The following is a 16,735-nucleotide window of genomic DNA, read 5'->3' as shown; positions in this document are numbered from 1 at the left end:
AACTATGATAATACCTTTTGGATAATTACATTAACAGGTTGGCCAACTTACACGAGAATAAATAGGGACAATTAATCTCACCCAGCACTGCAAAACACAAGGAACATCTATAAATAAAGATTGAAAAGAAAGTATTTCAAGCAGCAACTCAGATCAATGTGGATCTTACCCTGAAAGCACAGGGCTACTGAAAACAAGATGTACCATAAGAGAACAAAGCAGAGAGCTCAAATGATCCTCCTAAATAAGCCTGACAAGCTTTTATTATATAAAAACTGAATTAAGCAAAAACTAGAGATAAGTGTCTATCTGACATTTGGGATTTCAAAAGACTGAGAAATAGGAACACTTACAGAAAAAACATATAAGGTCATCACCAACAAGAATTGGGTTTAATTCAAGCTACTGACAATAATTGAATTCTAAGTTTCCTGCTTCAGCCTAGAGTTGTCAATTAATTGAGCCTTGCTTGCATGTGAACATTGCTAGAGGCCTCTTACAGAATCAGCTGATTATAACTTTTTTTTTCCTGAAGAGTGAAGCAGCAACCCTCCTTCTCAATGTAGGTAATGATCATTTATGCAGGTTTTATTATATTAAAGCCCCATTCCAATTAATTCACATTTGCCAGATGCTGTCACAATTGCTGACAGGTGTTTATTACACTCCAGGTCAGCTTGAAATCACCATAAGGAAAGTGAGCAGCATCAGAGCCATCCCAGGCTCCTGAGAGACACACAAACACCCCCCTGAGGAGAGAGGAACTGCAAAAGAACTCCACGTACAAGAACTTTGTGGGCATGGAGGAACAGAGAGGCAAAATGGCACCTCCACTTTGCAACAGAACGGTGGCTCAGGAGTTGGGATGTCACCTCAACCTGCTTTTTAAATGTCTCTGCTTCAGCTCACACACTGGTAGAGATACATCTACAATGAGATTTTAATAGTTTAATTTCAGAAATTAACTGCAGTGGGACGGACAAAGTTATTGAATGAATTATCTCAGCAAATTATTTAAAAAAAACCACCACCACAATAAAAAAAAATAAAAGAACACTAGAAAAGCTCGTTGAATGTCATATTAGCAAACAGTTTAATTTATTAAAATGACTCCAGTACACCTCTGTGCCTCTACAACAGACGCGCATTACACATAACAGGCAAAACACAGTAACATCCTCCAGTCAGCAGTTCCCAGAAACACAAAAACAACGCTCAGCCTTCCTGCAGGCGGTGCTGGGCACTTCTGTGAGGAGCAGGCAGCAGCTGAACCCCGGGTGTGTCTGTGCATCCTGCCCAGGGGGTGCCCAGAGCCCACAGGAACGCGCGGATTGCGGTGCCGCTCTTCCGTCACCCACAAACGGGACAGCTACAGGGTGTGCGTGGAGAGCTTCAGCTTCTCACAGCGTGAAAGACACTGGCCCAAAAAGGTTTGCACACCTGAGTATTATGCTCATAAGAATGAAGAGACTCGTGTAAGTCTTTTTATAAAGTCTTAAAATACAGTTGTGGTAATTCAGGGCCAGTCCTTTCTCTTTTACTGGTTAACTTTACTGAAATCAACTTGACCTGGAATTCTAACAGCAAAGCAAACATGAGAGGTTAATAAAATCAGAAGACACTGAAGGTGTAAATACAGTGCAAGTGTTGGTTTTAGTCTTTTGGACTGTTACAGCCTGATAATTTTACATTCTGTGCTTTAATTTCAGGGAAAAGCATAGATGTTGTGTGTCAGAACATACACACTAGCATATATACACGTATACATACACACTTGCTGCAGAATGCAAGGGCTTCCAGTGGCATATGATTCATAGTACCAATCTGTCACATGCAGGGGTTTTTTTCCATACAAAACCAAAATAGTTTTAGAGGTGCCTCTCCCCCTGCATACATAAGTATCCATTAATGTGTATTCACATGCATTATTACCCACTCATTGATTTATGTTAACCAGATTTAATTTTTAATTTTTTTTAATGTAAGCCATAAATTATTTTAGTTGCAACACCTAGCCAGAACACTCCAGTGACCACAGTACTCCTGGGTTTTACGGTAACTAATACCTCCATTGGCAAAACATTCTTAATAAAATTACTCAAGTTCTGTTTGCTTCATATTGCTTCATTTAAAATTTTTTTTTATGTACAGTCTTTGCTGTTAGTACACTTCAGATTTGCTGAAGTGCAGTAAACTATGACAGCTCATTATTCAGAAGCACCTAGACTTTTTTTGATATTAAATGGAAGCCATCAGCAACAAACATTGTATGGAGAATTCATCAGGTGAATGAACAGTGCACATCAGTCAGTATGAGATGAAACTGTTTTCTAAACAGCTGGTAGCCTTCACAAAACAAATTATGTGGGATGTAGTCAGTCCTGCTGAGACAGCAGAAGGACATAACACAAGTAACTCAGAGTCAGTGTTTATCCATATTAATGTAGCTTTGGTTCAGAAATTCTTTAAGTGTTGTAGAGCACCTGGTTTAGTGACAAAACACATGCATCTCACAGTGCTAACAGTGTAATGCTAATGAACTATAACCTGCAGCTTTCAAATATTAATAGCATTTAATAAAAAGATTTACAGAAATATTCTTCTTGACAAATGTGCAGTACAAATGCAAGCTCCTTGGCCACAAACTCTGATTGTGTGCATCAGTTTTGTGCTGGCATAACAGTGCAAGTGCTGGGATTCAAGTATGCTTTTCCATGTTTGTGTTAAGCAACAGAGATGACATGATGACGTTTGGGGGATTTTCTGCTCACAAGGCCAGGATGTGAGAATCAAGCAAAGCAATGCAGCAAAGGAAATGCTTAATTTCCCTCATCTAGAAGGCATAAAGGAGGGAAAACATTTCACAAGCAAACCAGCCTCACATACCACCAAGTTATTGCTTCAGCTGTATCAGCTGTACTAAAATACAGGACCACAGGTTGCAATCTAATCTGTCCTCACATGAAGAGAAGATGAAATCTACAGTGCAAGTCCTCCATGAAAAAGGATCAAATTGCAACACCAGAGTCCTGTTTCACAGAACAGAATTTATTCATCATTCAGTTTTGCCTATGAATTAATTTTTTGTGTAAGTCAGTTAGATCACAGTCAAAAGTACATTGTTTATATTTCTGTGTTTTTAGAGGTGCTACTTCATGCCAATTTAGGTCTGCTCAACAACAGAATATAATATGAACACTTGTTTCCAAAGAACTGACAAAATCATTGCTGAAATTTTTAGGGCCAAAATTAAAACTTATTTCACCAAATCAAGTCTTTACTCCACTTAAAAAAAAATCTGACATCCTATTAATTAAAAAAAAAGGCAAAACAAAACCAAAAAAACCCCTCCAAACTTATCAGGTGTTTTTTTTTTTTAATTAAATAATAATCTAAGATTTTACAAGATATTCACATTCAGGCAACTGTCTCCTGACTCATCTGGCTGAATGACAGATGCCATAATAAAAACAAGAACACTACTCTCACATTCTTCCTGACAGCAGTGATTAGTGCAATTTACCACTGCACTACAGTTTGAATAGTGCAAGGTGTGCCTGCTGATGTTTCTCACAATCACCTGCTACATGATCATTGTTCTCAGATGTCTGTACCTGGAATTTTCGTTAGAATTTTGGCATTTATGTTAACACTCATGAAAAACTATGGCTTTATCCACGAAGTATATAGCCTACCTAAGCAAAAACTTTAAACCATTTATTTAGAACAATAAAACTGAATTGGAATGAAAATTACTTGGTTAAGCCATAAGCTGTGTTGCCACTAAACTCAAGATGTCAGGGTTAGCTACAGAACACCAATATGTGTACTTGTGCATCTGTTACAGTCTTTAAAAGTTCATTTAAAATGTAACACTGATAAAACTTTTTTTTACCTCTAATTCTAACAATTAATCTTCTTTTTTGCAACATGTTCGATTAGTGGTATCGAAAGTGTCATCTGAGGATCGCTGGATTACAACAGGACTGGGACTGTAAGAAACCCATAAATGCACACGTAAGAAGGCACTTGTCTTCCAGTAGTTCAAGTCAGAGAAGGCCTTACCCAGACAGTGGCACCTTACACTTGGAAGGATTAGCAAATGTCCCCAGGCTTTGCCACAGTCTCACAAGCTGTCCTCGTGTCCCTGGACAAAGGTGCTGTGTGTGGTCTATAACACCATGAAGCTCATGACGAATTCCAGCAGTTTCTGCCTGTTGCTCTGAGGTAGGAACGTAGTGCCGAGTTCCAAAATGATGTCTTTCCTTTGCTGAGTCTGCTTGAAAACCTGAAGCACAGCATGAACACATGTAAGCATCACCATGTTAAAGGAATCTTCCTTCCTCTGAGATTAAAATGTTGTGGTCTATACTAAGTTTTCCCTCGTTTACAACACTTTTTTCTTTTCATTTCCTGCAGGCTTAGATGGCAGTGCCTTTAGGTATTGCTAGAATTCACTCAATGTTGAAACCCTTCAGGGGTTATAGAAGTAAAGAAATTGAAAAATGAGTACGTGATAAACAAGCCAAATCTTGAGAGTGAGGGACCAAACAAGCAATCAAAAGCATCCACTTGAAAGTGTAAGCACTTGAAAACAAGAATTCAGATGCTATGCTATAATAGATGCTCAGCAAACATTATTACCTAGTTCCATTTTTCATCCTAGTTTATCCTGCTGTTGGAAAATGATGGATTCAGTATGTGTTCTTACAGCTATTCAGAGTCTACAGGAAGACACCTTTACTAAGCCAACTATTTTTGGATTATTCAATATATCAGAATTTAAAGGCAGATACTTCAAAACCCCTACCCAGCAACATGTCAATACTTTCAAAATTATAATGCTGTAGCTTATCTGGCACTCAGGAAGCCATGCCAGTCTGATGAAAGAAAAACACTTCACTTGCAAAATCTAGATGGGTGATTTATAATTTAAAATACTAGTGGTAAAGTACAAAATTGAATGTTTATCTTAAAGAACACCTGTATCCTCATGGTGAACACTGAAGGTGTATAAGGATGGTTCTTCTGGAGCATCAATCACTGCTAAGCCAAAATTCAATAACTAATGCTTTTTTAAAGATTCAAGTAGACTTCAAAATTAAATTTAGCTGTTACTGAGCACAGAACATGCTCTCAGACTTTCAATTTTGTTCAATAGGGACATGGAGTAGAACAGAGGAACTTCATTTGCTGTGAATAAAAATGTCTAGTCACCCAGCCATCCAGACAGGCCTTCCCAGGGCAAGAAGGGCCCTGTTCTACAGCCTGTGCTCTCTGTCACAGCTCTCAGCCTGAAGGAAACCAAAACGCTCCAAACCCACCACACATTTCCACAGATATATTCACTGATTTTAAACTGACACTGAACAGATTCCTTGAAATGTCCAAACTGTGCTCATTATTGACATGAAACTTGACAGTCACCAGCTCTGAGCACCAACACTTACTCCAATTTCCTTGAAGACTTTCACTGCATTTTTCACGTGACTGTAGGTAGCACTCTCAGCTGCAAGAGAGAAAATCCAGAGATGAACAACCTGAAGTTCATTTTGGGCTACCCTGTGTTAGAAAGACCAGAATGAATCAAACCCAGTTCCAAACCCAGTTTAACATACCATACACAGCAACATTCTTCTCTGTCCTGCTTATTAAGTGCCTGTGTAGCTTCTGAATGTATTCAGACTCTAGAACAGGACCACTGAAATTGTGCACAAAGATGACAGCAGAGCTGTATGCCTCCAGTAATGGCCCCAGTAACCTCTGCAGGAAAGTGATGTACTGCTGGTGCTCTTGAGACTGGCTCACCTAAGAAAAGGAAACAAAAGGTTCAGTGACAGAGACCAGTGCAAACCTGAAACAACCTGCAAGGCACAACATGGCAAAACAGCAACCAAAATAAAAATAAAAGCATGAAAACTTGTACAAGAACAAGTGTAGGGGCACAGCAAGATGAGACCATAGCAAAAAAAGGAGGTTTATCATGAGGGACAAAACAGGCACTGGACAACAGACCAATGCTATTTTTTCCTCCTCCAGACTATTGCTATTTTCCCAAGATAAAATCAAAGACATCACACTGTTCTGCAGTCAGCAGAAGGGCTGCCCTACATTCACAGAGATGGACAGAAGTTTTCAAGTGTTAACAAGATATCCTAAAGAGTGTTTGTGTCAGCTCTGAGTAAACTAGTAATATATCTAAAAATCAATCAGTGAAGTGAAACATAGGCTGAATATAAATACCAGCTGGATGTATCCTTTTTAGACTGCATGTAAAGAATAAAACCAAGATACTCGAGTCTTTATCAGTTTTCAGGACTCTAACAATTGCTCTTCCCCCTCCCTGTAAAGATTATGTTTCTTCAGCTGTTTTCCTCATGGGCAGGAGACAAATGGACTGTACAAAAATACTAATGTTGCCAACCAACAATACCTCCCACCCCCAAAAAATTATCAGTACCTGTCCTGAATAAGCAAGGTAATTTATATCTCTCACAAGAGGGTTCAGCATCAGTAGCCTAAGGAAAATATTACCTTCAGGTAGCAATCTCTCTGCTCCTCTCCAAAATCACTGTCTTCATCTTCCTCATCACTTCTCCAAGATAATGGCTCAGGGAGTTTTTTATTCCACTGCTGTTCTGTAAGACTGGGGCTAACATCCTCCTGATCATCCTGCTTAAATTGCAAAAATAAGGTGGTAAATAGGTAAAACTCCAAATCCAGGTAAGCAATAGGTTTATTTTATAATCTCATCTGACTTAATCAATGCATTTATTAATACATTAATTATTAATTTATTGTAAGTATTTAATAGAAGCAAGTGAGACTCAATTATAGGCAGCATGAGAAAAGGAGAGAGAATAGACATTTGGTGAAAAAGACTGGGTTTTTTCTTGCTTCCTCCTGGGTGTTAAGATTTGTTTACTGTGCACAAAAAGAAGTTCATGAAGCAAAAATACGCAGAATCAGCTGCCTCTACTCCTAAGGCTTTCTTTGTACTGTGCACCTCTGGCAAACTGCACCACATAGAGACTCTCCTACAGCCCTGAAACTGCAAGGAGGAGTTTTACAGTAATTCTGAGATCAATGCAAAGGAATTAAAGAATGACAGAAGGTCTAGACTCCTGACTCCTGTAGAGTAGAAAGTAAAAATCCATTTAGCTATGCCTCATTTGAAAGGGCTCTAATAATAAAATAAATGCCAAGTTTCAAGACAGTACAAAAATAGGTGTCTTCCTTAGTAGCCTCACTGGTAAAATGAAATTACACACAGAGTCATGAAGCATCACAGGCTGACTGTACCCAGCTGTCTGACACTTATGAACAGAGGAATGAAGCAGCCTCTGTCCTGGGCACATTGTTACAAGCTTTCAGTAACAAGATATACTCAGAATAAGTCTCACAACTAAGGAGCACAAACCCCCTATAGTCCAGCACACTACTCCCACAGCACCTCTGCCACTTTACCTCAGCCACCAGGAGAATTCCATACTGGATCAGCCTTTCCACAGACTCGTGGCAAACTTGATAGATCATCTGGCAAGGCTGCACAACATCAAAGGAATGCAATGAACAAGTCACATCCATTACACCCATTACAGCAACATCATTCCCTGTTCAGTACAAATGTTTTAGATACAGCAGTATTATTTCTTTTATATAAGCTGTTAAACTTTTATCAGCATAATCCCAATGCACCACTCTTGTGTTTATCCTGGCAGACATCAAAAAAAATTATAGTGAAATAGGATATTTAAAACACGTTCTGAAATGCATTACCACTGGTAGAAAGCCACATTAAATACTCTCTCTGTTTAGTAGCCTCTAACCAAATTTTAGTTTGTTAACAATTCTGGAATAAAATCATCATAAAATTAGAATTACTGAAACTCTTAACAGTGATCTATTTGGAATTTAAAGGAAACTACAATTTCAAGAAATTCTCTTATGTGTTTTGAAACTGAATAAAAAATCCCAACCTCTTTTACATTATTCATAATAATTCAGGAAATTTGTTCTATGTTAAAAAATAATAATCAATTATTAACTCTGAAAGCAGAAGGACAACATTACTAGAGAACTCCAGTATATGAACTAACATTGCTACCCAGAAAAAAAATACTAGATATGGCTTATTCTTCCATAAAAATGCACTAGTCAAATATGAGTACAATTGTAAGAACTAATTCAAGAATCTCTAGAATTTTAAGTAACTTCTACACATAACAAAAAGGAGCATCTAGCACTTAAAATTGGAAGTATGCAGTGTCTGAAAAGTGAGATCACATCAGCACTTGTCAGTGTTTTGTAACAACAGCTGAAGCCAGGCCATGTTTAAAATTGCTACTAAGTACTAGGTGTGGCACAACATGAATGCTGCATTCCCATGCAAATAAGGGGTAGCTTTAGAATATGAAACCTTACTTCACAACATAATTTCAATCACCTCTGCAAATTCACAGGAGCTGGGTACTCACAAAGACTTTTGTTTCTTTAGGTAAAAAAAAAAATTAAATAGTTTGGGCAGAATGCAAATACAGCTGTGATGATCTAATGACAAGAATGACAAAATCTGTTAGAGAAGCTGCTCTCTCAGCTTCTCACAACTCTAGGTGGGCTTTTAATGCTGCCTTTCTCAGGAAAGGTCTAAAACACAGCAGAAATGTCCCAGGGCCAGCCCAGCATGGGCTTCATGATCCACTTCAGCACTTGCAGGAGCAGCAGGTGGCACTCTGTGTGTGACAGCCACCGACAGCCACCACCACTGACAGTGAACGGATCAGAGCTGTGACACTAGAAAGCATGCTGTAATTTTACAGTAACAATTGGACAATTAATGCAATTACTTACCAAAGATACAGTGAATTCATTAGAAAGCAAGTAGCACAAGCTGGCAGCTTTTCGGACCAGGTGTTCTTGACTGATCAAACTGGGAGAAGCACCACTGGTACCATTTCTGTACCTCCTGCTCTGAAGCGCGTGGAGACTGCAGGCTGGAGCAGAAACAAACACAGGCAAAGTTTAATTTTCCAAACAGCTGTATGGAAAAGGATACATTAAACAGTTTTGCCCACTTCTGGGGCTAAAAGCAGCCAAATGTTATACATGCCATTCAAGAATAAGGAGAGACTTATCCACTATTTTGCGTCCAGTAACATCAGATCAAAACAAAACCTCATTAAAATACTGCTCATCAATGCACAGGTTTTGCCATGTTGGCTCAGAACTCTGATAGTGCCTTCCCTATGGCAGTGACCAATACACAAACACTTCCAAGAAAGATAGAGGATAAGGGGAAAAAAGAATGGAAATGTTGTTCAAACAAAATACAAGTTTGCTTTAAAACTGTTTGTTAAGGTGAACATGGGTTGAAACAGGAAGCAAAAAAATATATTAAAGTAAATAACACAAGAAACCAATGTGGATTTTTGTGCAGACACTTCAAGGGTTACAAGAAAGTCTTTCCTTGACAAAGCCCAAAACATACCAATAACAGCCTCTTTAATGAACACATGAAGCATTCCATTGCTGTAGAAGTTGAGTTCAAAGACAGCAGGTATTGTGATGCTGGGAGTGACAAAGAACTCATTGTTTCTGCTCGTGTTTGTGATATTTACACAGTTCCCCAACAAGTGGATGGCATGCATGACAACGTCATCTGAGTTCCCTGAAAATCCCAAGTCAAAGTCACGGGCTAGGACCTCCTCTTTCATGGAGAAGAAATCTTCTACCAGTCTGGAGAGATCAGTTCCCTAGAAATAAACAGAGAATCACACAGGTAAATCATTTTCCACATAATCAGGCATATATCAAACACAATACACCAACTGCCAATAATCCGAAGCACAACAGTTGTATCAGAAAAACTGATTTTCACTGAGGTTTTGATGGAGTAGTTCCATGTGTTTTGAATTACACACAATTATATTTTACACCCATAGAACTATTCGGGAATGCAAGGTTTTTCTTTGCTTCTTGGGTTATTTCACAGCCTGCAGAGACCTGAATACCTCAAGATAACTCAAGACCACGTCAGAGGTATCATATTTCCATTACCTATATTATATCAATTAACTGGGAATATTGCACTTAACAGAACTCTACAATTGGTTTGGAACATGAGGAAAAGCCTTTCCTCAGGCACCTGCTTTTCTTGTTTTCTGTCAAGATGGAGTCAGATTACATTGTAAAATGCTTCTTTGATTCCACTATGTTAGGAGATTGGAAAGTCTGGACTGATGAGAACGGTGACACTTCCTCCACAAACCAGATTATACAACTGGCCAATATTTTTTCCATTTGTTCTCAATTTACATGCAATAAAAGCTTCAGACTTGAACCAATTTCAGAAAAAATGCAAATGAAACTTGTATGTGGAAAAATAAATTTCCAACTCTCATGCAAAAGACTTCAGGCAAACATTAGTATCATTCTGCCATTGTGATACAGTATTTTAGAACTGAGGACAGTAAAATCAATTTGGAAAATAATGGAACAGTTTCTAGAATATTCAATAGTGAATGTGCTTTGAGATCTAAAAAGCAACCCTAATACAATTAATGAAACCCATGTAATCTTTAAAAAACTATAACAATTTGAATTACAAAGATCTATTTCCACATGAGCATTTATTATCATCCCATCAATAATGGCTTGTGTTCAAGCATCCACTGCTAACTAAAATATCAGCACTCAGACTATCTGAAATCCACTTGAACTTAAATGCATCTTTCTTTTTTTTATCAGTATCATGCAATGGTAAAATCCAACCTTTTTTTTTTTTTTTTTTTTAGTAAGTTAACAAGGCCAAAGCAATGTTTTACTATTTAAGCAGCACAGAAGCCTTACCTGCCTGTGTCTGTACAGCAACAAACAGGCAACAATGTGGGTAGACATCACAGCACAGGACTTGTCAGCAGCTGGAGGAGAACAAGATAAATTTGTTAAACACCTGGAACACGATTACAAATGAAAGAGTACCCACTATTTAAAAAATAGTAACAGTGATGTGGGCACAGAACTGTACCCACTGAATGAAATACAAAGTGTATTCTGTCTGTCTAGAAACAAAATTAAAGTAATCAAAGTAACTTGAACTAAGAAGGGCCAATAAAGCTTAAATATTTACTAAGGTAAAGGTATCTCTGGTACCACAAACCACAGATCTACTGACTGAAGCATAAACCACATAACCTATAAAACCTGGCAACACTGGTCCATGCAGCTAGATGGGTTCATGTATGATCATAAATAATACCATTAAGACACTCCAATAGCTCCTCACGTGAAGAGACAAGCAATGAGTGTATCAATATGACAATCAAGCACTTCAGAGTACAGATCCAAACAGAACAAAAATCTCCTACTTGATGAGAAAAAGAGTTTATTAAACTTTGAAGAGGAAGGAGAGAGAAAAAGCATGGAGAGTTTTGATTATGTAAGTCATGAAATGATCACCTGAATGGAGACAATTATGAAGTGTGACATTACCACACAGAAATTTCATGCTGTCAGCAAAACCAGACAGCTGCCAGCAACCTGCTCCAGTGGAAAGTGTCCCTGCCCAGGGCAAGGGGGGCTGAAAAGAGATGATGTTTAAGGTCCCTTCCTATCCACACCATTCTATGATTCTTGGTAGTGATACTCTAATACTTACTGAATAAAATGTGCTCAGCCAAGTTGGATATCAGCTCTCTTCTGAAGGGTTCACTGGTGATGTCCCTGGAGTTGGGCAGCGAGGCCTCTGCACCTTCATCCACAGTATCATTAGGTCTGAATACAGAATAAAAATTAACATGATGCCATTCAGATTCTGATCAAAATGTAAAATAATATAAAGTGATTTGGTTTTTATGTACACCGAATCAACCACAGCACAAAATACTATTACAGTCTGGTAAGGTAAGAAAATGTTTTAAGCAAAAAGCTCTACCAACTTTTCCTGATTGTTTCTTTGCACTGCACAACATTTTTCTTTTGTAAGTCTTATCCATGATAAGACTACCAAAAGAAAAATTGCAAGCTTTTTCTATGGCTACTCATGACTTTCCTGTAACACCAATTGCTCTTTTTCCTTCAACAAATATGGACAAAAGTAGAAAAAGCAAATTCCCTAAAAGACAGAGCTCAGTCTCTCTACAAACTAGTAATGGTCTTTTGTGTGGACTTCAAACTTTGTAAAGGTACAGGACTGACTTTGTCCCTACCAGGACAACACAGGTTTGTGTAAGTCCTGAAAAAAACAATTAAAATGTGTATCTATGTAACAAATGATACTTGAGCAGTTTTGCAGTTCTGACAGTCACCTCCTTGAAAACAAGAGTACTCACTTACAGGTCTTATTTGCTTTGAAATAATTCCAAAAACCTTGTGAAATGTTTGTGAGGTTTTAAAAAAATCCTTTACTTTTCACTAAGTATGCCATTTTCTCCCCTAAATTATTCCATAAAATTCATAAACAAACCAACAGAGGTGACTAAAATAAAGGAAAGAAGTCTACTTGAATTTATTTGAACCGTGCTCATCAGGAAAAATATAACTCTAATAATAAATTGCACAGTTATAGTTGCCTAAGTTTTGCAGTTTTCTATAAACAATTAGATTATCCATGGAGAGTTCAAGCACTGCTTGGAATGTAATGCAGAACACTAAAAGGATAAACAAATCCCAACCTGTCCTCCCTTTCAACAACACCCTAAAAAAATCTCTACCTTGATGGAAGTATAGCTGGTAACAAAGCTTGTTCCAAAGAAAGAGGAGCAGGCACAGGCTTTTGGCTTTGGCTGTTTACATATTCCTGTTAAAAAAAAGACTCGTTATTTTTGTACTTTTTCCACCTTATTCTTGCATTCAACTGATAATGCTATTACAGGAAAAAGGCAATTATTCAAAATGGCAACTGATTTAAAATAGCTCACACTAAAAGCAGTAATAAGGTCAGAGATATTAAAAGTTTTCAGCAGCTTATTCACTTTTGACTTTATTTTATGCAAAAAGCAGACTTCCCACAGCAAGGAAACTGTACCTCATAAAAAAACTTGCAATGAAAACAACATATAACCTCTGTCAGCACACTGCTGTGAACAACTCCTTTGAGATGAGTTTCACGATTAAATTAATGAGAACTGCCTCATTAACATGAGTAGGAGCAAAGCCTAGCACCCATTCAGAACCAACATGGAGACTGTAATTATTGCTTACTCCTGCCTTACTCAAATGCCAGGACAGAGAACTTCTCCTAGGGAAAACACTGGTGAACAAAAATCCAGTTGCAAGACACAAACTAAAGCCCCCAGGAAACAAGCCGGAATGGAATGCATGCTTGGAATTCCTGAATCCCAAATTTCACAAAAGCCAAACTCCTCTCCTTACAGGTTAAAATCTACACTCTTCTGTTTTCAGGACACTGTGTTCCCTCAGTTTCTGTAAAGAATGGGACACTAAAGAGCCACTTAACCTGCTGGTCAGGAAAACAGTTCCCTCCCAGGAAAGCTGCCTAAAAGACTTCCACAGCCTCTCACACTCCTCGGCTTCCAAGCCTGTGTTTGTAGAACTGCAGATGCCCAAAATTAACCCCCAAAGCTCATCCCCTTTAGAAAAACCTGCAGTGACACAACTACAGTTACACTTGTGCAAATCTGAGCTAAGGCACACTTTAACCATTCATGTAATTTATCCCAATTCTAGAGCACAATAAGGAACACAGGTACAGATGAGACCTGACAGAGGCTGCTGGGAAGGTACAGAGTGATTAGCATTTCACTAGATTAAGAGGGCAGATAACCCTCATCTCCTTACACTGATCCAAGAAGTGTTGTTAACTCCCTACCAAGAATAGCCCAAGCCTTCTCCTTTGGAAGTGAATTAGGATCTTTCCCTGCTCCACTAATTATAATGCAGTGCAGCTGGTCACAATAATTTCATGCTCTGGTAACTGAACCCTCCACAGCTCTCCAACCCTACTGCTTTTCCGAGAGAAGTAGGGCAGAAAGAAGAACACCTAATTAATTTGAATAATGTTCTAGTAAGTTACTGTTACAGCGCTTAATCTTATTAAACTCACACTAAAAATAAGGCATACTATGGCAGAATACAGATTAGTGGAATGTAGATCAGTACCAGCAGATTCTGCAAAGAGATCAGAGAAAATTTAGAATAAAGGCAGATATTGCCACACTGCCCCGTTCCCTGAGAAACCACAGAACAGTGTATGGTGAAGTACTGTAGGTAACAGTTGTGAACTAATAATGAATGATGATGACTTTCAAAGAATATACAGATTTTTATGATATATTGATCATGACACTTTTATAGCTACTAATTTGCTTAGCAATTTTAAAAATCCAGTGAGATAAATGCTCTTCTTCAACTATTGCAGATGTCATTACATTAAACTGGAAAACAGTATTCAGCTTCCTTCAACTCCAAATGTCTCAACAATGTAAATAATTACTAGATAGTGTAAGGATAATTTTAAACACTGCTTGTTAAACAAACAAAGAACATCACCAGTAAGAATACTTAGACTGTTTCAAAACAAATATATCAACTCTGAGACTATTTCAGCTTAATACAAATGTGTCCAAAGACTCACACGTTCATCAAAAATAGGGATAATTTTGTCCTGCCAGAATGGACTGCAGCAGATAATGCTAGTGATGATAGCCCACAAAGACAAAATCAAAATAAATGTGTCCCACTATTGAAACAGCAAAAATGTCAAACCTTCAAACAGACCTTCAAGATACCAAACTTACTTTTAAGGAAAATGGTTGTGCAAAATCTACTCTGACACACCCATAATTCTTCCGCAGCATTCTGAAGACTCCTCTAGCTATACTCCAAAGACTTTCGTTCTTCTTAGGCTTGCCCTAGAAAACATAAGTGGTTGTTTTGCTTTTCTTCCACTTTGCAATTAAAAGGTTATGTTTAAAATTAAAATGCATGCAACAGCAGACAAAGCAAGGCCAAAGCTTTTGACACACCTTGCAACTCACGTAAATCTAGAGTTATTTTTCTCCAAAGATATCCCCTTGAACATATTACCTGTCATGTCACGCATTTGCATTTAGAAGTGCCACCTGTACCTCAGCACTCCCCGTCAGAGAGGTTTTGTGATTCATGGCTCAACATGAGCCCTAGAGGACTAGCACAACCTTTAACTATGTAACAATCTGTTTTCCTACACATCAACAGAAAATCCCCTAGGCAGAACAAGTTGTTTGATTGCTCTCACCAGCTGCTCGCTGTTATAGTGACCCTCAATAATGCGATCGTAGGAGATTCCCACGGGTATAATGAGGACATCAGGAGTGGCATTTGAGAAGAGAGCATCCACCACCACGGACAGAAGACCTGCTCTAGCTCCAGATGTCTTTCCACTTCGAGACCGTGTGCCTTCCAAGAATATTTCCAGAAACTGCTGCTGCCTCAACAATTCTTCTATGTGCTGAATACAAAAAGATTGGAAAAGAGAAAAAGATAAGTATCTAATTATATTGGCATACATAGGTATAACAACATACAATTATATTTCAAATACATTGTCGGCAACCGTTTCCTCTTAAAAGCATTGGAAGATCATGACTTGGCTTGAGTAGTTGTGGAAAAAATTTCCAGTAATTAATTAATGCCTGACACAAGCCCAGCCTATGTGGAACTGAATTTGCCTGAATACACAAGCAGTATAATGACATTTGTTCAAAAGGCATCTCTAGCAATGGCTGATGTAGTTGATTCACATTCATCTTCCTTCTGGTTCCCAGCACATCCCATCTTCCAAGATGCAAAAACAGCTACTACACTGAATGGCACAAAGGATTACATCAGCCCATCATGAACAGAGGCTTCCATTGTGTTAAGTGAATCAGTGTAGAGATGCTTCACAACAAAAGACATCAGTGAAACAAGCATAAGTTAACTCAGAGAGCATTAATTCCACATTCTTTAATAAGGATTATGCAAGGTGGATATCTACTAATCCTCAAAGGGGCTGAGCATGCAATTTTCTTTATTCTATAAATTCAAACCTTCATAAAAAGTGAATCTCCTTCTTGCAGCATGAAACTCAAGACAAATTCAGCAATAACTACATCTCCAGAGTGATGGAACTCACATTCCCACTTGCCACCCAAGTGAAATGCTACCTACAGAAAGAAAGACAAGGAATACACACCACGTAGAGCAAGGCTCTGTACAGGAAATCCTTCCGGCCGTCAGGGTTCTGATCCAGCTTCCGACGGATGAAAAATCCTCCCAGCTTGCGGATCAACGTGCTGCACACCAAAGGAGGATTACACTCATTGACTGCAGTTTGCAGGAAACCACTACACCTCCAACAAATAATTCCTAGCACATATCAGGGGTTCAAATAACTGAAGTTCTTAAAGACTAAATTGTATTACACTAATTGCACATGAGGGGACTACACAAATATGTCTCTATTTCACTTATGAACAGGTTTCTTTACACTGTCCTGCTCCATTTCACTGCCTTGAAGGCCACTGAGCAGGAGATTCTTGCACACTGAGATGCTGCTGACCCACGTAGGTTAACCTGAGCTGCCCCAGTCTGTGCTGTGCTGCAGACTGCATGGCCTGCATGCCCGTGGTGTGCTGCACACTCCCCTCAGCTGCAGAACCAGCCCAGCCAGCTGATTTTAACACAGCAATCAGCAGGCAGCTCCCACTTGGCACCAGCAATTACACCACCTGCATGGTCCTGCGTTTATCTCATG

The 16,735-nt window shown here is 38.6% G+C and overlaps 1 protein-coding gene across 7 annotated transcripts in view; it reads right to left on the bottom strand.

Annotated features, from left to right (window-relative positions):
- Positions 1-1,069: 1,069 nt before the first annotated feature.
- GPAM (glycerol-3-phosphate acyltransferase, mitochondrial) overlaps positions 1,070-16,735 on the bottom strand; it is a 29,869-nt gene continuing 14,203 nt past the window's right edge. For 6 of the 7 annotated variants that reach the window (XM_063405314.1, XM_063405318.1, XM_063405317.1 and 3 more), the window contains exons 10-22: positions 16,175-16,274; positions 15,236-15,448; positions 14,757-14,870; positions 12,711-12,796; positions 11,657-11,772; positions 10,849-10,919; positions 9,488-9,752; positions 8,851-8,993; positions 7,468-7,545; positions 6,535-6,675; positions 5,619-5,808; positions 5,451-5,509; positions 1,070-4,288 (exon numbers count right to left, since the gene is read on the bottom strand). In XM_063405314.1, coding sequence (XP_063261384.1) covers positions 4,172-4,288; positions 5,451-5,509; positions 5,619-5,808; positions 6,535-6,675; positions 7,468-7,545; positions 8,851-8,993; positions 9,488-9,752; positions 10,849-10,919; positions 11,657-11,772; positions 12,711-12,796; positions 14,757-14,870; positions 15,236-15,448; positions 16,175-16,274 — 1,693 coding nt within the window. In that variant the 3' untranslated portion in view covers positions 1,070-4,171. The remainder of the gene's footprint in view (positions 4,289-5,450; positions 5,510-5,618; positions 5,809-6,534; positions 6,676-7,467; positions 7,546-8,850; positions 8,994-9,487; positions 9,753-10,848; positions 10,920-11,656; positions 11,773-12,710; positions 12,797-14,756; positions 14,871-15,235; positions 15,449-16,174; positions 16,275-16,735) is intronic. The other variant, XM_063405313.1, reaches the window with a different exon arrangement.

Source organism: Prinia subflava, chromosome 9 (genome assembly GCF_021018805.1).
Source record: "Prinia subflava isolate CZ2003 ecotype Zambia chromosome 9, Cam_Psub_1.2, whole genome shotgun sequence".
Classification (NCBI taxonomy): Eukaryota; Metazoa; Chordata; class Aves; order Passeriformes; family Cisticolidae; genus Prinia; species Prinia subflava.
Note: the sequence above shows the minus strand (reverse complement) of the source record. Positions and strands in the feature narration are given on the sequence as shown.